At 42.1% G+C, this 23304-nt stretch overlaps 1 protein-coding gene across 1 annotated transcript; it reads left to right on the top strand.

Annotated features, from left to right (window-relative positions):
* The first annotated feature begins 996 nt into the window (after nt 1–996).
* lonp1 (lon peptidase 1, mitochondrial) lies at nt 997–22887 on the top strand. The gene is made up of 21 exons (XM_037469760.2): nt 997–1582; nt 2229–2317; nt 4394–4513; nt 5649–5814; nt 7584–7697; nt 7775–7836; nt 10595–10724; nt 11043–11126; nt 11206–11274; nt 11643–11794; nt 12327–12465; nt 12688–12866; nt 14323–14410; nt 16767–16889; nt 16996–17112; nt 19065–19205; nt 19389–19554; nt 19638–19724; nt 19953–20080; nt 21073–21237; nt 22331–22887. The coding sequence occupies exons 1-21, from the start codon at nt 1034–1036 to the stop codon at nt 22484–22486; spliced, it is 3024 nt and encodes a 1007-aa protein (XP_037325657.2). The 5' UTR covers nt 997–1033; the 3' UTR covers nt 22487–22887.
* Nucleotides 22888–23304: the final 417 nt, after the last annotated feature.

Genomic DNA, 23304 nt, shown 5'->3' with positions numbered 1-23304 from the left:
AGGAGAGAGCAGCTGGGGTGGATGTGTTTTCCGGTGTGATCCATGTCTCAGTGAGGGCGAGGAAGTCAAGCGACTGCTGGATAGCAAATCCGGAGATGAAGTCTGCCTTGCGAGTAGCTGACTGGCAGTTCCAGAGTCCTCCTGTGACAAGGTGCTGGACATGTGTGGAGCGGGCGGGGTAGGTGAAGGAGGAGGGATTACGACAAAGAATTGATCTAGGCCGGGGGCGGTAGTATCTGCGGGCAGAAATTCTAACAGGTATAGTGATAAAACACATAGTTACGAGTGAGTATGTGAGGCGCCGAGCCCAGCCGGCCCCAAGACTCCACGAAAGACTCCTTAGTTGTCTTTGTTCTGCTTGTCTTCGTGCGGAGGGTCTACGCTAACGCTTCACCTAGTTTCCAGTTAAATACTCCCTCGTTAGTGGAAGTCGGCTACGGCTGCGCTGACCACTCCCCCGTCGTTAGTAAACAACAGGTTGATTGCCCTCAGCCGAAACTCGTCCAAATGCAAAGCAGCAAGCACGTTGACACCCTAATCAGTGGACAACAATAACAACAACTGGCAGTCTAGTTAGCTTAAAACAAGAAACTGTAACCTATAAAGCAGTAGCAGTCAAGTTTCACTTAAAAGCAGCACAAGCAACAACAAGTTTAGCAGACTAGCTTGGTTAAAGAAAATATACTCAATCCGATTTCAAGTCTCCTGGAAGTCTGAAGATCTGGTAGAAGAGATGCACTTATGAATATTGGTCTGAATATGTTCTGTGATTTACGTATGAAAACCCATGGCTATAATAATTATATGCAGTATGCAGTGTTATAAATAAATCTCTGTGCAGGGTGGGGATTTCAACATGCAGCATTTCTTTATGTACCAACTACCAACACAATGTGATGGGTGTGCGAGTACACTGTACCAAGATGGCCGCCATGTGCGGACTTTCGACTCCCCAGCAACGCGGACGAGAGCCTTGATTGGGCCTATCAGCCTTTCAGCAGAGCCATACGTCATCAAACGCTGACGGAAGTGGATGCTCTTAAAAGAGGACGCTCCAGATATAGCGACCTGCGACAAGATGATCATGGCTGTTAAACAGCTGCACAGAAATTCAGCTCTCGCTGTTAAACTAATCAGGTCCGGGTTTTTCAGGACCAGCAATCGTCTCTTCTTGACCGATACATCGGTCCCGAGCCGGCTCCACCGTCCACACTCCTTCTCTACCGTTCCGTTGAGTACAGCGATGACAGCAGGCTGCAGGCTTACTGCCACGCGATACCGATGGACACGGGTCGGAGTCTTTTTCCGTTGCCAAACCGATTTCCTCACGCACACTTCTCCACTCTATGTGCTTCAGGACAGGATGTTTGGGAACCGGGTAGGTGGCGCGGGTTTCTCGGGGGAGGACGGCGGGGACAGTGCAGGCTCCGGTGGAGAAGAGTCCAGCGGGGATGGAGGAGTGCCATATGGACCCCAGATGACGGCCCTTACCCCCATGATAGTCCCGGAGGAGTTTCCTAATGTACCGCTGATCGCTGTGAGCAGGAACCCAGTGTTCCCCCGCTTCATCAAGATCATAGAGGTGAGCATGGACTCATGGCCTTCAAGGACACGCAGATGATGCAACCACAGCAACGTTTTTTTCAAGTACACTGAACAGGTTTTAGCTGGATCTGCTTCAGATATTTCTGTTTAAGAACATTAATTTCTCCTGTGTTGCGTTCTCCGTTCAGAAATGTTGACTTCAATTGCAGTTTGTGACTGGGTGCTTTTTAGCTCTCAAGTAAACGATTACCAAAAGACACCACTGCTCTGTAGACTGCTGGAACATATTCTCATTAAATCCCTTTGAAGGGCATTTCACTGACAACCCACAGTAATTAAGTAGTGCTTTCGATGCAAGTTGGATATGGACTGTCATTACAAAGAGCCTTTCTCTGACCACAGTGCAAAAAACAATGGCCGAGACTTATCTTACTTGATGGACACATTGAAGTGGATTAGAGAAGTTGGCCATCAACGACTGACATCCACCACATCTCAGGGATGTCACTAGTTATTTCAGCTCAGAGTTAAATTTGTTACTTTAAATATTTACGCTTAAAGTAGGACAGATAATTATGGCATCGATTGAAATTATATGCAATTGGTTCTCTATTTAAGCAAGAGAATGAAGAAATGTCTGTCTCTTTAAGTGCGCATAATGTGTGATGTCTGTCTTGCTTCAGGTAAAGAACAAGGGGCTAATGGAGCTGTTGAGGAGGAAGGTTCGTCTTGCTCAGCCGTATGCTGGAGTCTTCCTGAAGAAAGATGATCTGTAAGTCTTCTCTGCTTTAATAATGAATGGGGTGATACATGTCTGAGAAGAAGAGCTATACTCTTTAACCATGTTCTACTTTGAGCTTAGTGTTTCTGGCCAGTGTTTCCCCTCCCATTATGCATATTTTTTTGATAAAATTAGCAGAATAATTCACCAGTGCTGGTCGCCAATGATGCTGGCAGTTCGTCGTTGGCAAGTTAGAGTTCCTCAAGAGCCCTGAAAAAAAAAGCTACGATGTTTTTAACAAGTTAACACCTCCCTGGTGTTGTCTCAGCACTTATGGGAGAGACCCTGCCACGCCTGGAGGACAGACTGGAAGATTGCTGTCATACTAGTTCTATCCGCTGACTGGGGCTCAGGCAGGAAAAGTTGTTTATTGTACCCCATGGGTCCAGCCCTCCTCAGCAGCACATAGGCAGTATCAGTCCATGGCAAGCCGAAACTGTAGAGTCTCTGTGTGGTCAGTAATCCGAAAGCTGCTACTCGTGAGGCGATGTCCACCAGGCCTTGACCCCCCCTCATGGATCGGTAGGTACAGCACAACAGGTTTTAAACGGTTGAGGCCTGACCAGAAGACCTGGCCAGAAGAAATTCACAACGGCCCTTTGGATATCTGGCCCGCACCTGACATTTTTTTTTTCCAGTCCACTTTCCGGGGAACAGATTTTCTTTTTAACCCTACCGCATTGCAACAAACCCGATGCATTGCCCCACTCAGTGTCCCTTTCACTTTTTTGTTACCAAAGATGTATTTATTATAATGTATCGCACATGCGTGTGTGTCTTCTGATTTAAATATATATTTCAAACTAAACTTTTTTTTATTGCCACATTTCAAGCAATACAAAATAAACATGTTATTTAAGTTGTATTAGGTCTCCCACCTGCATTGTGGAGGTTGGTATGTTTTTTGTTTTGTTACTCTTATTGTATTATTGATTCTTAACCGTATTTTGTTCATATTCCCTATAACATTTCAGGCAATAATGTAACTCAATTAAATTTATTTTGTATTGCTCAAAATCATAAATGACAAATTGGCTTAATCCTGTGTTCACGGCAAAAGCTAAACGAATTTTCGCCACACACTAGTTGTGCAGGGTTTTATGATAACGTCTTCTTTCATCACTCACCATAAGTGATGGTATGTTGCTCGGTCGTCTGATGGCGAAAGGACTGTTTTTTCTTAATGTTTTTGCTCTCCTTGATAAAGTCGGCATAATCATTTGTCTGTGTTGGTTGACAACAACTTTAGCGGTTCATTGGTTCATTAAATGCGAAATCCTATGCATTGTTGGTTCATTGTGAAGTTGGCGTGCCTTGCAAAAAATGTGTGATTCTCTTTTTGCTGCTTCCACCCCAATCTAATCTAATCTTCAATTTTTTGAAGATCGATGGGTGCGTGGATTTTTACTTTTGAACCAGACTGATGGAGGCTGGATTTGCTCTCTGTGCACTCCCAGGTTTAATTAAGAAGTGAAGTGCTCCATTTCTTTTTTTTTTTAAGAACGTTTTTTTTAAAGAACGTTTGATTCTATCTATGGCAACTGGATCAAGTCATTACGCCTACGATGATTTTGAGAAGTTAACTAAGTTAGGAAGTTAGACATCAATACGTACACACAAACCTCTCCATGCAGCAATCAGGGCTCTAAAGCAATATTTCTCTTTCAGTTTTTATTATTCAGTTTATCCTGTCTTCCCTAACTGCTATTAATAATTTATTTTTAAAGATTATCTGGCATTTGTGGAGAACAATATTTCCATGGAAGATCTTGCGATACCTTGCTCTATCCATTTACCCCCCCGGCTACCTTTTAATGTTTGGTGGTTGATGTTCACATTACCAGCTTTTCACTTGTTTTCAAATAGGGTTTTGTTTTAAAGCTGCTTGAATGAATAATCGTCACTGAGATGAATGGATTTTTGAGGTCTTATTTTTCACTTTTGGTCTTCACAACAGACTATGGGTTAGGTTGGGGAGATTTGCGCAAATAGTGCTTGGGGGACACTTGCAAAAAGAATACTATCAACGTCTGTGGGTAGGCAGTAATACATTTTTCCCATCTGCAGTGATGAGTCGGATGTGGTGGAGTCTTTAGACGCCATCTATTCTACCGGGACCTTCGTTCAAATTCATGAGATGCAGGACCTGGGTGACAAGCTGAGGATGATCGTCATGGGACACCGCAGGTTAGAGTTACTGTTACTTTTTTGGTCGAAAAGGAAAAGTGGTTGGTTGGAATGAAAATCTGTTTGCGTTACCCCCTCATGGCACACGGTCTCATGTCCATTGTGTACACCTAAACCTATAAACAGTAGTCTGGCGAGACCGTTACCTTGACAGCGAGATTGAGATTGGGAACATGGTACACACATAACACACAACTTCAAATGTATTTGAGTACCAAGTTAATACAAATGTAATCATCATAATCGATACATTAAATAGTAATACAAAATGTAAGTGCAAAAATGCGTTAAAGTGATTATTGACGAGAACATGGAAAGTGAAGTGCATGTTGAGGATGGTCTGTCCACACTCCTTCCCCTGAGGCTGCACGAGCCTCTGAAGGACAAACTCTCACGCCCTTGCTTAGTACTAAAAATGGACAGAAAAAACAAGCTTTAATTATCATGTTGTAGGCTTTAGTATCATAGTTTTTATTATGCTAGAGTAGATCTCTCATAATTGTGTTGATAAGAAATTATTTCTTTCCAGAATATTGTGTTTGAAGAGTGCTAAGTGGAGGTTAACTATTCAGAACGAACAAAAAGACACAATACAATAAATCAGATTTACTGCATTTAACATTATAGCGTTAGCAAGCATCCTCCACGAGACGTCAGGTTCTCTAACATGTAAGCGTGAACCTTACAATAAGCTAACAAGACTAGTTACTTTAGTTAACTAAACTTGCCCAGGAGGGGGGGGGACGACATGGTGGCTCCAGCACGCTCGTGTTTTAAATGTTCCTGCGTTGCCATGGTGATGCTGTGAAACGACAACTCTGTTCGTCAGGTGCGGCGCTGTACTGTTTGGTTTGGTTTGGTTCACTGATAAAATACTCAGACCTTTTCTGCTCTCCCACGTTCAACTTTATAAACTTCTTCTTTCCCATGGTGCATGTAGACAATAGAATCAATAGCACTCCCTGTAGTGCAGTGCAGAATGATAAAGGCCGGTAACTGAATATTTATAAAATATAAAAGGCGTCAACGATAGAAACCTGCGTCGACAATTTTTCGTAATTGACGCGTCGATTACATCGACTAATCGTTGCAGCTCTAGTACACACCCCTAACAGTGATAAATCTGCTTTTTCAGAATCCGCATCACAAGGAAGCTGGAGATTGAACCTGATGAGGCTTCAACGTCCCCAGTGTGGTTAGAGTCAGAGTCAGAGTTGCAAGCAAAAGCTCCATCGAGACGCAAAGCTAAACGCAGCCGCAAATCCCAATCAGCTTCTCTGATGGAGCAGAGTGAGGACAAGGTCTGTAACATCACCCATACATTTGTAGCCTTCTACACATGGTTTCAGTATGTAGCTCTAAAGAATTACACAAACCTTTAAGGTCAGAGAAAGGAAGGAAGGGTGAGCAGTAGGGGAGGATCCCTCTATCACGATGGCCAGAGTAAAATAAATGTCATGTTTACAGAACGAACAACGTAACCATCACGTACAATACATTGAAAGCATAACATATTCAAATTAGTTAGCCAAATAATGATAGAAAACTTTAGTAACTGCTGTAAAGGGTTTAATGGGAGATGATAACAGAAGCAGACCTAGCTCTCCCATTCCCTCGACTTCAAGTTTAGAGTAGCCCTTGGTGGCGAGCTTACTCTTAAACGGGCTGGACCAGTACCTGGCCATTTCTTTCATGCAGATGGGTACTTCTGGTAGAAGTTGCTTTGACAGTGGTTAGGCTGGTGGCAGTCTTTTACCGTCGTACAGGTCTCTTTCCCTTGCAGACCTTATGTAAGTTGCTGTCCACGGGGACAACATCAGATGCACTAGGGCAGGGGTGTCAAACTCATTTCAGTTCGGGCCAGATACTGCCGACTTCGACCGAACGGGGGCCACTGACGATCGGCGCGAACGGCTGACGGGGGTGGCGCTGGCGGTCTGACCGACTGTTCGCTCACTCTGTCTCTGCTCTTCTCACTGAAGCAAAACAATACGTGGACAATAAATATCAAAGCCAAGAGCAGCGAGTGTATTCAACTACTGCGGCACGACTGAGGCACGCTTTTGCATTGTGGAGAGTGCATTGTGGGATTTGTAGTATTATGGTGATGCGTACAATACACCGGCGGGCCAGCTCCAATAGTAAATAGATTTGATCATGCGGGCCAAAGATAATTCATTCACGGGCCGGATATGGCCCACGGGCCGTGGTTTGACCCTTGTGCACTAGGGGGACTGGGTGGCTCGACATCAAATGTGGAGTCATCTTCCATGTCTTCTACGTTGAGGAGGTCAAAGTTGGCATCGCCCTCTGGTGGTAGATCTCGTGTAAGTTACTGTCCACTGGAGGGGACAACATCAGATGCACTCATCACCCGGCTCTAGTTTGAGTAGCGCCTCAAAGTGGAGGCATTTCCCGGGGGACTCGGCCTCCATCATGTCCGCCGAGCTCGACGAGGCTTGCGGCAGATTGGTGCTGGCTAAGGCTTTGTGGATGCCGCCACTCTGAGCCTTCTTTCCTGGATCTTTTCAGCCCTGCCAGAGATTGACGCCCCTGGTTCTGTCTCCAGGAGGGTGCACTGGTTTCCGGCAAGGTGGCTGTGCTCTGTTGGCTGCTAAACATCAGGGTTTTTGAACCACTCTTATTCTGGGATTTCCACTGCCACCCATTTGCCTTGGGAAACCCGACCAGAAAACCAAGCTTATTGCTTTGCTATTATTGCATGTATTGAAAATTGTATCTTTGCTTATTTGATTTAAATATGGAGCTTTGTTTGCTTATTAAGTTTTCTAATATGCACCAAATGTTTTTGATGTTTTACATGGTTTTTAATAAAATTTATAAATTCCAATTCCAATTGATTGGAATTTGCCAACTGTTCGAGCTCTCCTGCCGTATTCAACAGGATTGGCCCCAGTGTGCCTTTCATGTCCATTTTACTAATATAAGTAAAATTTAAAGATAAATCTTACTTTGTATCCAGGCACACGTATATCCACAAATATATTGTATGTTCATTAGGGGTGGGAGATTAAGTGTTTGGGGTTTATATATAGCTTTTGTTGGTTAGATTTCAGAAGCAGACCTGAGTCCAGAACTTCAGCCTCTGCCATCCTCCAACGTCCTGATGGTAGAAGTGCACAATATTCAACATGAACAGTTCACGGTCACCGAGGAGGTCAAGGTACAAACATGCTCACCATGTAATGAAAACTACGATTTTAAATGTCTTCAAGTCACTTTTGTTAATTTATTTTTCAGGCACTGACAGCAGAGATAGTCAAGACCATCAGGGACATCATTGCCCTTAACCCACTCTACAGGTCAGTACTGCCAAGCTAGTCAGTCATCTGCCACAATTTGTTTGAGCACGCAGTGGTAGTTCTTCTAATGTTATTATTTTCATTAGATCCGAATCAGAAACCATTTATTGCCACGTATGTTACACGGAGGAATTTGACTTGGTGCAACAATTAACAATCAAAACAAATAAGTACATTAAAACACGTATACATTGTCCATATGTTTTCATTGTGAGAGGGACGGCAGATTGCAGCCAATTACCCTCTGCAGAGCGGCTGACACGCTGCAGCCTCCCCTTGTCCTTGGCTGTGGCTGCAGCGTACCACACAGTGATAGAGCAACAGAGGATGGACTCCATGATGGCCGTGTAGAAGTGCGCCATCATAGTCTTTGTTAGGTTGAATTTCCTCAGCTGCCTCAGGAAGAGCATCCTCTGCTGAGCCTTTTTCGTGATGGACCTGATGTTAAGCTCCCACTTGAGGTCCTGGGATATGATGGAGCCCAGGAACTCAACTCTACATTGTCTAATCTAATCCAAATGTCAAGTGTCATAACATCCAGATCGTGAAGAAAATGTTATGACAATTTAGAATATTTAGTTTTAAAAGGAAGTCATATAGATTGTGCACTTTTACATCCAACTCCTCACAGATAATCATCCATCTCATAATAGTCAGGCATGCCTTAAAACCACAAAAATGCTTCACTTTGAAGGCGAAATTGATTCTTCGACATGATGGTCACAGTGCTATGATGAGTGAGCGTGTGTGCGTGTGTCAACCCCTCCCCCCCTTGGGGACTTTAAGGAAAATCTCTGCCCAGAACCCAATTAAATGCCCAACCAGAGACAACAAGCTGGATCACGGAAGATGAGCAAGGGTGTTCATTTGGACCCCTCCAATGTCTAAAACATGGTTACACCCTTGTTATTAGGGCTGCACGGTATGGCCAAAAATCCATATCACGGTATTGCTTTTTCAAGTCCTCAAACCCATTAATTCATTGACACAGAAAATGGCCGCGGCTACACGAACAGCTGTTCGCCACTCTCTGGTCAACTTGCTTGCATCTGGCCGGCGAGTTGGCCTGTTAGCTTGTTGTGGCTGCTAGTGTTGCCACCAGAGCCTTGACAGACTTTGCAATAAATCATTTTCTGATCCAACTAAATTACGTTGGAGTTTCCAAACCAAAAACCCTCAACTGACACAGCTCCTCTCTTGGGCACAAGTTGTGTTGGTGCATCTCTGGTCTCTCGTTTCTCCTGTATGCTCTTTTCCATGTTTTTATGTAGCAACAGACTTACTACTTATTGTGAGCTTTACCCAGCATGCAGTTCGGCGGGGTAATTTTTAAATGTACAATTATTAGTGTTACAAATTGTTTGTCACAAGCTGTTGTGTTGTGGTGTTTTACCCTCTTAAAGATAATTTGTTGTGGGTTATTCATTGTTATATACATCACTTAATCTCAACACACGCAAGACAACTTGCTCCGACCGCCGGGGGCTCCACGATGACGTGTGAAAATAAAATCTGCCGCTTGCCGACGAGCAACGTTAAGGCGTAACGCCGGTATGAACGGAACGTGAGAAGTTCATACCGTAAAGAGATCTTATACCTGTATACCGTTTGAACCGGTTACACCCTTGTGTTCACAAAGTTAAAGATTAAAGTAAATGCTAAATCATATGCATTCCTACGTGTATTTAGCATGACGAGTGTTTGAATATAATGAACAAAATGATCTCGCTCTTGCGCGTTAGCCCACTAATCGTATGGGTCATTATTTGTACTTGCGCTAGAGCCAGACTGTGGTGAATGTGATGTGAAGTTTTTCAAATCAATCGTCGGACAGCCTAAATCGTATTTTAGATTACACACACATGATCTCAGTTTATCTTAAATGTATTTCGTAAGTTGTTTTTATTTTTTTCTACATGGCTGTGTATAGGCTGTCATTTCTCGTCCTGCTTTGAGTTACTCAGCCAAGCTGCCTGCACAAACAGTTGGTTTTGAGACCTGGATATATTTACTTAGTCTAAAGTTTGTCATGTTACAAAATGTGCAGTTCACACAGTCTTGTTTTTTGCCAATCTTTACTGACTTACATTTTTGGATTATATCTGGAGATATAAGCACATTTAAGGCATTTTGGACCAGAAATGACCTGGCTACTCAACTGGTACACAGTAAACTTGTGATTTCTCTGATGATCTCAGAAATACACAGCAGCGTCACATCTGTTCGAGATACCCTTTAATTGAGCCGCTTTACATCTTCATTAGGTTTTATTCAACTGATCACTACATAACTGCAGATCAGTTAGATCTACTGTGCAATTCTTTGCAAAATATTGATTATGAATCTACTGGTTTTGATTATTTTGATATAATGATGGATGGAACTTAATTTGGTAGAGGAGCTTAATTTGGTAGAGGTGGTGAGTTAATTTAACCTTAATATAGAGCATTGGACCCCCTCGGTACTTTTAAACAAAAAACATGTTTAAAAGATTAAGCATCTGAAAAATTTCCTCTATAGGCTCTATGGACCTGCATATTTCTTTATTCACCCTCAGAACTTTTCCCCTGCCATTTACTTATTTACTTAGTATCCTGGATGAATGAATTGTGCTCACAATTTCTGATGCAATTCATAGGCCACACTAAATTAGCAGTAAGCCACTGGAAATACATTCCTTCTAGCTGTAAGCAGTTAGTAAGTACAGGAAACGGTACATTCCTTCTATTAATTGTGTGTGTGTGTGTGTGTCCCTCAGAGAATCGGTCCTCCAGATGATGCAGGCAGGGCAAAGAGTTGTTGATAATCCCATCTACCTCAGCGACATGGGAGCAGCTCTGACAGGAGCAGAGTCACATGAGCTACAAGACGTCCTGGAAGAGATCAATGTGAGTTGTCTTCCTGCCTAAATACCTGTCAGGGACACAGTCCTAAAAATGTCTTTGTATATTGAAGTCAATGATGCGGCCCTGTAACAGCATTTGGGAAGTTGATCAAGTATTTCTGCCCCTTGAGGCAGACGATTAAGGACAGACCCACACTATCTAATGTGTTTGGTTACCATGATGTCGAATAAGTGGTAGATTTAGACTTAATATTATAGAGCTTTTTCCTGCAGTGTTTCTCTACACGTTTATATTAAGTTTTTATATTGATGAGGTAAAAGTGTGCGGGCCTTTAAAAAAAGTTTCTGTGTCTTTCCGCAGATCCCAAAGCGTCTCTACAAGGCTCTGTCTCTGCTGAAGAAGGAGTATGAACTGAGTAAACTGCAGCAGCGACTAGGCCGAGAGGTTTGAGGTCATAACCAACTTTGTATGAGCCACTGCTACGCTAATCACTCGGAGTCATTCATCTATGCTCTGTCCACAGGTGGAGGAGAAGATCAAACAGACCCACAGAAAGTACCTGCTACAGGAGCAGCTCAAGATCATAAAGAAGGTAAATCAGACTGTTGTTATCTGCCAGTCACTCTTGCAATTAGTATTTCTGGACTGATGGACTGAATGACAAGTAATTCCAACACCGCAGATATACCTGAAACTTTATACAAATGCAGAAAATGGTACCCAAATGCATAATAGTCTATTAAGACATTTTGCAGAAGCCATGATAACAACAATACTATTAAGTTATGATCTTTATAACACATGCAACTATGGGTGAGTGGAGCGAATGGTCGTCCTCCAATCAGGATTGACTGTGTGATCCCAGGTTAAGCGTTTGGAGTGGTCGGTAGACTAGAAAAGCTCTATACAAGTACAGTCCATTAACCATATGCAGAATGTGTCTATGCTGTGGGATTTCAGGAACTTGGTCTGGAAAAAGAAGACAAAGACGCTATTGAGGAAAAGTTTAGGGAGAGACTCAAAGAGAGGACTGTCCCACAACACATAATGGACGTCATCAATGAAGAACTCAACAAACTGGGACTTTTGGACAACCACTCCTCAGAGTTCAAGTTGGTCTTGTTTCTTTTTTGTCCCATTATATTACTCTGTGCGGATCCCGGTTCAGGAGTCGCGCTTCAGTTCAGCAATGAAAAGTAGCATGACAAATATTCTTGAATGCTTTTGCGAGATTGACAAGGATGAGGAACAAGGATTGTGTTTTCAGTACAGATTATATAGCCCTCTGAGGCAATTTTCTAATTCTGGGCTATATATTTAAATTTAATTAATTGTAGAAGATCTAAAGCACATTTGTTCTGGTCAGTCCATCAACTTTGACAGACTGAGCTGGTCACTACCTTCATTTTGGATTATTTAAATTTGGCATCAATTTTGGTAAATTGACTAAAACCAGCAATGAAGATAATATATGTGCAATGGATTTAGATTAATGATGTACATTGATGGCATTTAAAACAGTAACAGATATATATGTCTTCAAATATAGAAAAGCACCATCCTCTTCTCCAACTCTTATTTTGAGGAGTACGATTGAGTTCTGTCCTTCAACGACCAAACAACAACTCTGGTCCTGTGTTTCAGTGTAACCCGTAACTACCTGGACTGGCTGACCAGCATGCCCTGGGGTACCAACAGCGAAGAGAATGTTTCCCTGGAAAGAGCCAAAGAGGTTCTAGAAGAAGATCATTACGGAATGGATGATGTAAAGAAGCGCATATTGGTTAGCAAATGCACATACTCGCACACCATTTAAAAATCAAGAACTAAAGAAAGGAACAGTTTTATTCAGGTAACCATTTTGAAATACACACAGTAGCAGTGAAATCTTGGACAGATTTTTTCATTGAGAAAATGGATCCTGACTTTTCTACTGGTAAGGTATATCCACACTTCAAAAAACGATTTATTTGTGGAAATTAACTTAACATCTGTCTCTGTGCAGGAATTCATAGCAGTTAGCCAGCTGCGTGGCTCTACACAGGGGAAGATCCTGTGTTTCTATGGCCCTCCAGGTGTAGGAAAGACCTCCATTGCCCGCTCCATAGCCAGAGCACTCAACAGACAGTACTACAGGTTCAGCGTGGGAGGCATGACCGATGTGGCTGAGATCAAAGGACACAGGTGTGGAAGTCTAGCCTGCCTTCGTTAGTGAAGTACCTTATGATAGCTCACATTCAGTGCTCTTTCTGTTATTGTACAGGTGCTGAGCAGGAAAAGATTAAGATTGTCAGTACAATATGATGGGTTACAACTATCGATGCACTGACATGGAATGTCAACATGGATAATGAGCGACTTCTCCATCCTTACCAAAAAGAATACTGTGTTTCCCTTACGTTTAAAATTTGGGGGTGGGGTATATATCAGAGTATATGATTTGGCTGACCGAGGGGTGGGGGGTAGTGATGTGTTGTTCAGGTGTGTGTTGTCAGCTTTATAGAGATTATGTAAGTCACTCTTGATTATTATGCACAACATTGATTTGTCATTTATACAATTTCCATAAGAATGCCAAGAAAAAAAAGCAATGGAAATATCCTTGTGTTTATTAATTAAGTTTATTAGTATTTTTTATTTCATGCCCCCCAAAATGTCTGTGCCCGTGCCTCTTATCAAATCATGATAGAACTACCTGCTGTCAAACTTGACTGGTAATGTCTGTGACGCTCAGACACAATGTGTCTCAAGTCTGTCCTTTCTGTAAGACTGACGAGGAGAATCTATAAATGGTCGGGCCTGGGTTCCTCACCCAGCTACCTGTTAATGCTGTCTACATATCTGACAGAACATTCCTGAAACCCAAAAGACAAACTGGAATAATCCCGTTTTCATTTTTTTTGTATTGTATCTATTACAAATGTGTATTATTGGAATGTAGTTGCTTACTTACCAAGGTGGGGAGTATTTCCCATTTGACAGCCAAGCTAGGTCAAAACTTGTCTTTCGGTGTTTGCTGTCCGCTAGGCTCTGTGCGCATTGGACGGAACTCTGCCGTGAGCGATAACGGGCGCAAAGGACAGTTATAAATGCGACAATGTACAGACACAAATGTATGTCTGTCCGCTGGGATGTGTGCGGATATTACGGTTACCAACAAAATGATAAATGATAAATAGTAAATAGCTGACTTTCAGCACAAAATAGTATTGGCCACCAAACGTGTAACTCATTCAGTAGTCTAGAGAAAAAGGGATCCGTACGTGCATGTAAACGTCATTGGGGCTCATTGCAAGTTCTCGCACAATCCCATTCATTCACATTGTTCATGACGTCCACCTTGATTGTCCGGTTGCGGAAGCTCGCATTGCCCGAAATGGATCATTTGTGCTGTTTCCAGTCTTTTTTCGGCAATTGCCACCGCACAAAATCAAATCTGTTACTGTGTGCAGTGTTATGGAACGCTTGGGTCAATGTGAACAGGTACTGTACATTGTTGCTCAATAGTAATATATAAATGATAAGGATAATGATATTATACAAATCCTTTGGCATATTGTGTAGTTGTATAGTGTAGTTTGTTTACAAGTTAATTAAATATGGCGATATGATTTTCTGGAATGTGTTTGTTTGTTATCAGGAGAACATATGTTGGAGCAATGCCAGGGAAGATTATCCAATGCCTGAAGAAAACCAGGACAGAGAACCCTCTGGTGCTAATAGATGAGGTCAGTGTGATGGTAAACCATTGACATTTACTGGAATAAGTCTACTGATGTGGTATCAACTGTCTGCATTAAACAGATTTTGACTGGCTACACTATGCAGCTTGATTTATCTTGTGAGTGACCTATGGACAACTATTATTATATTTATGTATATAAATTAAAACAGCATTAAATCCTACTCTCAAATATTTCATATACCTTTTTACCATTCACTCGCACTATATCGCATACTGTCTGGAACAATACATTCAAATTTACTTTAGAATTGTTCCTCTATAATATGGTCTCCCTAAAATGATTGTTGTTCATGTCTTAGCACTTTCCCAAACCACTAAATTAATAATATACATGTGGAAATTGGAATAATTATAAGCAATCAGAAACATTATTCCTCTGCAGCAGTGGGCTCAAGGGCCACAATAAGTTTTCAAATCAACCAGTAGATGGATGGAGAGTGTTTCATGCAGACACTGTTGACACAAGGCCCTTCTTTCAGACCACAAGGTTGGCAAATGGAGAATGTGTTATAAGGTAGGGTTGGTTCCTGGCTCTGGTCTGATTCGGACAGCTCATGACATCAGCACCTGCGACAGACAACCAAAAACCACAGGGACACCTGGGATATGGAAGGAGGAGGTCGAACAGGAGGAGAACGGTCATCACACAATTCTCAGGACGGATCTGTGCCGGAATTGTAATGTTTATCTAAGAGTTTCACTTCTCCTTGAAGACCCACATTGTCACATTGAAGCTTGATCACTTCCATCTGCAACTCATATGGCACGCTTTCATTGTATTATGACAGGGGACATAACACCAGCTGATGTTTCAATCAATTCTTTCAAAACCAGAGAACCAGGGGCAGAATTTTTCTTGCAGTTTGTCCAGTGCTTATTTCTCCTTATATCCAGGGGCCTGTTTCAGTGTCGTTAGTTTGGGGAAATAAGTCAATTTGGCTTTGAAGGCTGTCACATTTCAGTACAGTTTGTGCACAAAGTGATATTTCCCTTGTAGCTTCATGTGTGTCAATATGTCCAGCAAAATAACAAAGCCAAACGTCGTTCGGCCGTCTCAATTAATTTAACAACTTGTTGACATACTTTCCCCAACTAAACAGCGGACGGGAGGGTGATGAAGGAAGTCCTAGTTATCAGCATCAGTCAAAAATTCCTCTGCTTTTTAGCAAAATTTGCAGTTTTGAAATAAAGGGCATTCACTTGAAGTGTAAACTGGGGTCAAGCGTTTCTAAGATTGCGGTGACACCACGAGAAAAGGTGATGTTATCTTTTTAAATAAAGCATCTTTGATGTGATTGATCAAGCCTGGCCAATCAGTATTGAGATCTCTACAGCTTCATTTCCCGCCAATCAGTCCTGCCAACTTGTTGACTTTCTCGCTGAATCAGGCAACTTTTCAAACCACCGTGGGCAGTTTTTTTTTTTTTTAAATCAAAAGCAGCTAACAACAAATCTTTCCCTGGGGTTATTGGCAATTTTACTGGTGTCTGACGTGAAAGCTCATCATAGCGTCCACTTACACTACTTGAGGGTGATTCACTCAGTGAGGAACCTTCCTAAGCAAAACCGTTTACTAGCGTAGTTGGCACGCTTTACAGATCTGTTCAATTGTGAAGGCAAAGGTCAATTAGAGAGTAGGCCAGACTGCAGCAAAGTTCAATTGTGACGGGTGCACCATCCAGTGGTATGAACTCAAACACCGGGAATTGCAGGCTAAATGAATGCAGAATCCAGTTGTAGCCCATTTAAAAATTGCATTTCTTCGCTAAGGAATGTAAACGACAACAACAAAAGCCATTATCTCTGCAGATAACAAGTCCAACGTGTTACATGGAATAAATCAACATGATGGATCCAGGGCTCTATGACGATGTGGGCTCAACAGTCACTGACTTCTCTGCTTTCATTGACTGAATATCAGACTGTCAGCAGCAGGCTGTGTCGTGGAGTAGCCTAAAGTCTTACAACACCTCTTATCTCTGCTCTCCTCCCTGAGTGAAGGGTGGGGGCGTTTAGTTCAGCAACATCTGCTGCGCTTAACCCTCAGGCTTCCTTTTTCGATCTTGATGAATATATTCTTTTGCATGCCATTGGTGATACATAGATAATAGCAATTAACTACATTTTCTAAGGGGTGATGGTGGTGCATGGAGTAGTGTGATGCGCTGCAAGCCGCAAGGTTGGTGGTTTGAATCCCGGCTGCTCCATGCACCATGTCAAAGTATCCTGAGCAAGACCCCTAACCCCCAATTGCTCCCCAGGCAAAAATGGGTTAAAATGCTTTAAAGTCGCCTTGGATAAAAGCGTCAGCTAAATGCATGTTATGATGTACATTACAGGTGGATAAGATGGGTCGTGGTTATCAGGGCGATCCATCTTCCGCTCTCCTTGAACTTCTGGACCCTGAACAGAACGCAAACTTCCTGGACCACTACCTAGATGTTCCTGTAGATCTGTCAAAGGTAGGATTGTGTACTCCTCATTTACATTCCTGCCTAGAGATTACCATTGCATTTTTATATTAACATTTCTTCAAGTGAAAAATAAAAAGTGTCTGTTCCAATAAAGGTTTTGTTTATTTGCACGGCCAATGTGATTGACACCATCCCTGAGCCCCTCCGAGACCGGATGGAGATGATCAACGTGTCTGGATATGTTGCCCAGGAGAAAATGGCTATTGCTGAGGTGTGATATGTATTTTGTCCCTGTATATTCTAGTTCCGGTGTTCTTAACCTTTTTGACCTCGGGCCCGACTTTTTAAGTACAAAGTGGCCTGGGGCCCCTACAAAAACACTAATTGATATCATTCGTGGTTGGATTTGTATTTAATGATTAAACTTTTATTGTATTATTTTAATAAGCAAAACCCTGATACAGTGATCATCACAAGGACATGTATTATCTGTATGTAAACCTACACAAACACTACCTAACAATACCAGTTAGTGAGAGGACGGACTTCTGCATCTGTAGCCCATTTTTCTTTAAAGAAATATTCATGTGCTTTTCCACAAGCGTTGGATCTTTGGTTTCCAAATGACGCTTTAATTTGGACGGCTTAAATGCTTCGTTGGAGTTAGGCTGCATTCACACCAAAACCGCTTTATGCGTGCCTGAAAGGGGGCATGGCTTATCTCAGTTACTTGTCTCCGTAGACATTAAGTGTCTGGTGAACATAAGTTCCACCATTAAAATAAATAACCACTGTCTCTGCTCTTTATTAGTTGTGTGAATTACACAAACGTTGGGACCGCAAATGCCGTTGTGTTTGGGTTAGGGTTAAACACGACGTCATCAGTCGCCGCACACAGTTTGAATTTCACCGACTCGAAGTGCGTCTGGATGACCCGCGCTTCCAGCGCTGCTTCAGGCTGACCTGCAGCCGGTTTGATGACCTGGTGGCAGTGTCTCCAGTGTTGGGAAAGTTCACTTTCTACATGACTTAGTTCAAAGTTCAGTTCACAAATTTTAAAATGAACATCAAAATATTTGAACTAAGTTCACAGTTCCAACTAGTTTAGTTCTTTTTTTTCCATATGTTGCTGCAAGTTATTATTTTTCAAAATTATTGCCACAGCCCATATAGAACCACAGACAGCAATTATTTTATCAGTTTTAACACTGAAGCTATGCATCAGATTTAATCTTCATATCCAATTTTAAATCCTTATCCAACCAGGGTTTACATTAGCATTGAGGGGACAGCATTTCCCCTTTGTTGCTTTAATGTTGCTGTCCATTCACTCCACACTAGCAGCAGCTGCTGTGTTCACCCCTACAGTACATTCTCAAACACATGCTGCTTGAATGGTCTTATTTAAAAAAGGAATAAAACCACGACCGTTATCATTAAGGTGCAAATGTTTGCAAAGAAAGGTCAGATTCCTCCCATCCTCACCGACCTTGTCAGTAACTTCATAAAACTCATTTAAATTATTAGACGCCGCCTCTTTGCTACACGCAGCTGCATTTCTTTCTTTTTTTTGATGACGCATGCGCGGTCCGACACTGGTGGCTGGTGTTGCCAGATTGGGTGTTTTTGCCGCTACTTATTAAGGCGCGTTTACGGCGTGTTTTCTATATAAATCTGGTACCCCATTGAACGATGTTAACCTGAAAGAACGTGCTGTTCACAGACACCAGAATGAACGAGTTCACAGTAACGTTCATCGGGCATTAATACAGTACATTCAGTTCACATTCGCCCAAAATATGAACAAGTTCATGAACTATCATTCAATGAACACGTTCAGGCACAACACTGAGCGTCTCTCAGACACAAACTAACCTACAGGCGTTCAGTCTCAGCTGTGTGTGTGCCTCTGGTGAGCGGCTGTTTCATAAAGTGTGTTCACGCTGTGACAGCAGGACGGCGGATGACGAGCGGAGCATCGCAACGCTCATTGGCCTTCGCAAGACGGCATCGGGCGAATTTTCTACCCCAAAGTTGAAATATGCGGACCGTTGGTACAAATTTAAAGTGTTTTGCGGACCTCTAGGTGGTGCTCACAACCCAATCAGGGGCCCTATGTTTAAGAATCACTGTTCTAGTGGCATTGGTTTTCCTAAGTACTATATGAAAAATGAAGATTTCTCGCTATAACATCATTTATTTCCTGTGTCTTTCTGTCACCAGCGTTACCTGGTCCCTCAGCTCCGTTCTCTCTGTGGTTTGACTGAGGAGACGGCCTCAATCTCCTCTGATGCCCTCAGTCTGCTTATCAGGCAGTACTGCAGGGAATCAGGAGTCAGAAACTTGCAGAAACAGGTTGAAAAGGTGTGTGTGTGTGTGTGTGTGTGTGTGTGTGTGTGTGTGTGTGTGTGTGTGTGTGTGTGTGTGTGTGTGTGTGTGTGTGTGTGTGTGTGTGTGTGTGTGTGTGTGTGTGTGTGTGTGTGTGTGTGTGTGTGTGTGTGAAAAGACACACACAAAACTTAACCTAAATGTTGATCTGCCCGTCAGGTTTTCCGTAAGGTGGCATTCTCTATTGTCAGTGGTGAACAAAGCACAGTGACAGTTACCCCTGACAACCTGCAAGTTTATGTGGGTACACCTATTTTCACAATTGATCGAATGTATGATGTCACCCCACCAGGAGTTGTTATGGGGCTAGCATGGACTTCTCTTGGTGAGAGACTTACACACACAAACACGATCAAACCAAAAGATGAGACATGCTGACGCACCACCTGAATTTTACTTACTTTGTAGGCGGGTCAACATTGTTTATCGAGACATCGCTACGCCGCCCTTCTGGAGGAGTGGACTCCAAAGGAGAGGGGTCACTGGATGTTACAGGTCAGTCAGAAAGAACTTGAACTGAGTCACTTTGCAGGGTGGAGTTTAAACGGATGTTAAGGTTTGAGTCTTGTATCTTAAAAAGAAACTGAACGTAGACTCCACCAACCAAGCATTTATTTCTATGATATATGTATCCAGCCTTATGGTTGAGTAGGTATACCATTATTTTTTCTAAGGGATAGGGCACCGGGTTAGCAGGTTAAAGGTGTTAGTACTCCTCTGCAGGTCAGCTGGGTGATGTAATGAAAGAAAGTGCAAAGATCGCATCAACCTTTGCCAGAGCCTTTCTGATGACCCAGGAACCAGAAAATCACTTCCTGGTCAACTCTCACCTGCACCTGCATGTCCCTGAGGTAACCATGGCAATGCAGTAATGTATATACATGACTTTCTGATTACATCGGCTTAATCTGTTCCTTTTGACTTCTTTTTCGAACTACTTAAGATTGACAACTGGTAATCTCAATACTAGTACTCTTGGTCCAGCAATACAACATTTACAAAATTTACACAACAATGTAGCAAAACAATTAAGCAAGTAATTAGCCATTATTAACGTATTTGATTGGCATTGATACATCATGAGTTCTCGACTGAAACTTTTGATCTCTTCATTGTTTCTGCCTTGATGTGGTTGGTCGTGCGTGAAAGCAAAGTATTATTGCGCCCTTTGCAGAGAGAGAGAGAGAGAGAGAGAGAGAGAGAGAGAGAGAGAGAGAGAGAGAGAGAGAGAGAGAGAGAGAGAGAGAGAGAGAGAGAGAGAGAGAGAGAGAGAGAGAGAGAGAGAGAGAGAGAGAGAGAGAGAGAGAGAGAGAGAGAGAGAGAGAGAGAGAGAGAGAGAGAGAGAGAGAGAGAGAGAGAGAGAGAGGGGGGTGTTTTGGTACAAGAAGATCCTATTCTGCTGAGAGAATAAAATACTTGTACAGTGATCCTATAGTGGTTATAATAATTCAACTGAAATAGAACAGAAACTTGACTGTACAAGAAATACAAAGGAACATATAAATAAAAATATATACAGATTAAGACAATGCACATCCAAAATAATAAATCTAGCCACAACATAAATGAATATTTAAACTAAATTAATTAAACATTGTCCACGGACATACAAAAGCATTTTTCCCATTTTAAATCCTCAATTCTACAGAGGATTACCCACAATCCTTCCTGTCTTTTGGTCCGTATATGTAACACTTTGTAGCAGCAGGTGACGTAGTTCAGCCATTTTAACAGGATTTCAATCAAACCATTTTAACTGTGTTACACCTGTGATATTCTCAAAAATACACTGGCTGGTTGCAATGTGCGTTTCTATTAGTCAATAACAGCACTTTTCTCCTAGGGTGCAACTCCCAAGGATGGACCAAGCGCTGGCTGCACCATTGTCACTGCACTGTTATCCCTGGCAACTAACCGTCCGGTGCGTCAGAACGTAGCCATGACTGGTGAAGTGTCACTGACTGGCAAAATACTGCCAGTAGGTGGAATTAAGGAGAAAACTATCGCTGTAAGTACATGATGGTGAACGGATTGTACTTGTATAGCGCCTTTCTAGTCCTCTAACCGCACAAAGCACTTTAAAACTCTGCTTGGCTTTTTTGGTTGACATCACGGCCTACTTTAATTGACTGAATACAATGCTGCAGGACCATTCCATTTAAAACATTTTACTTCACTGTGCTAGTAGAAGATACACATTTTTCTACCGGTTTCTGTTTAACTTTTTAATATGCCTGAATTGAATTCGAACAGTGATGCATATTTATTTATTATTGGATAATGTACTATTTATACATTTAAAATTGATAATAATTCTGTAGTCCGTAAACATACACAATAACACATCATTACATTAAACTTAAAACGAGAACAAACAATGTTATAAACTCTCTTTAACTAAACACAACGGTTGGGCGGTCTGATCCCAGGCCCGGCTAACCCGCATGTTGATGCGTCCTTGGACAGGACCCTTAACCCCAGCATTGCTCCTGTAGCTGCGACTACAGTGTGTGAATGTTGGTTACTGATGGGCAGGTCCCACTGTGTATGGTAGGTTCTGTCATTAGTGTATAAATGGGTAAGTGATGTGTTAAAGCGCTTTGAGTGGTCGGAACACTAGAAGGCCATTTACCATTTACAACCCTCTAGATGAGTGGTTGATGTGTTTATGTTTCCTTTATAAATTCTTCTGATAGATGACCGACAAGTGTTAATTTAACTGAACGCTGAATGTATAATTCTTTGTCTGCGGGTTACAATGTGTGAAGTCTATTATTCAACCAGCAAATATAGAACGGTTCCATATTTCTTAAAAAGCAATAGCTTGTAAGCGTCTCCCTTCATGTGAACCAAATTGCGCAGGATAATAAACGTGAAAGGGAGGCTGCTTTGCATAATCTCAGGGACCATCCTTTTGTATCAATGGCCATTGTCCAATGAAACATTGGTGTTGAGGTTGGAAAAAAATCAGACATAGTTCTGAACTAAGGTCTTTTGAACCTAATCAGGCCGTGAACCATATGGTTAAAGTCCCAACAGTTTTATTTTTGAAATGTATGTATTTACTAAATAATTGAATTGTGTTCTCTTTTCCCTATTAGGCCCGTCGTGCTGGTGTGACCTGCATCATCATGCCAAATGAGAATAAGAAGGACTTCTCTGACCTGCCTGACTACATCACTGAGGGCCTGGAGGTCCACTTTGTGGGTCACTACAGCCAAATCTACCCCATTGCTTTTCCACAGGACCAGTCTTAACCTGCTTTCAACAGCAGCACTAAAATCACGGCAAGATGGGCTTTGACTTAGTTTGTTGCTAGACAAGACTGCCATCTAGTTTCTTTTTTTTTTTTGATATGCAGTTTGGAAAAACTAACTTTTTCAAAATCATCCAATGGTACGGATGACTTTATGAAAGTTCACAGGACTATCGCTTGGGACTAAAAGACAACATCCCTGGACGGATACCATGCAGCCCACTGTGCCAAAGATGTACATGCACAGTAAAGTCATGGTGATGATTAACGCTGGCTGATCTTCAGAACATTTCATCTATGGACTATGAGTGAGGTGACAACCTTGTTGCCAAACAGCCTCTTTACTGAGATTTCAGACGTGTACCAGACGGGATTTTGAAATCAATTAAATCATAAAACCAACTTTGACGAAGTCTCATCTTTAAAATTCAACATTTTTTAAATTATTTTAAGTGACTATCAAAGTGATGCAGAAAAATGAGTTCATGCGTTTTAGTTCTAGACTAGATTACTGCAATTCTTTATTTTCAGGCTGCTCTGGTCTGGTGCGACCAAATGCGTTCACAAGTTATATAATTCGTATTTATGGGTCTGCTTGTCTGCAATTTAATCTATATATAAATACACCAGTTCTGTGAAGGCCTCAAGAGTTGTACAGTGCATTACTGAACAAAGATCATCATGAAGACCAAGGAGCTCAGCTCAGGGATAAAGTCGTAGATAAGAATGAAGCCGCGTTGGGTTATAAAAAAATATCCCAAGCTTTAAAGATTTACCATAAAATCCATCAGAGGATGGAAAGAATATGGCACAACCACA

This window comes from Pungitius pungitius, chromosome 7 (genome assembly GCF_949316345.1).
Source record: "Pungitius pungitius chromosome 7, fPunPun2.1, whole genome shotgun sequence".
In the NCBI taxonomy this organism is placed as follows: domain Eukaryota; kingdom Metazoa; phylum Chordata; class Actinopteri; order Perciformes; family Gasterosteidae; genus Pungitius; species Pungitius pungitius.
The sequence above is the reverse complement of the archived record's forward strand: the minus strand, read 5'-3'. Positions and strand labels throughout refer to the sequence as shown.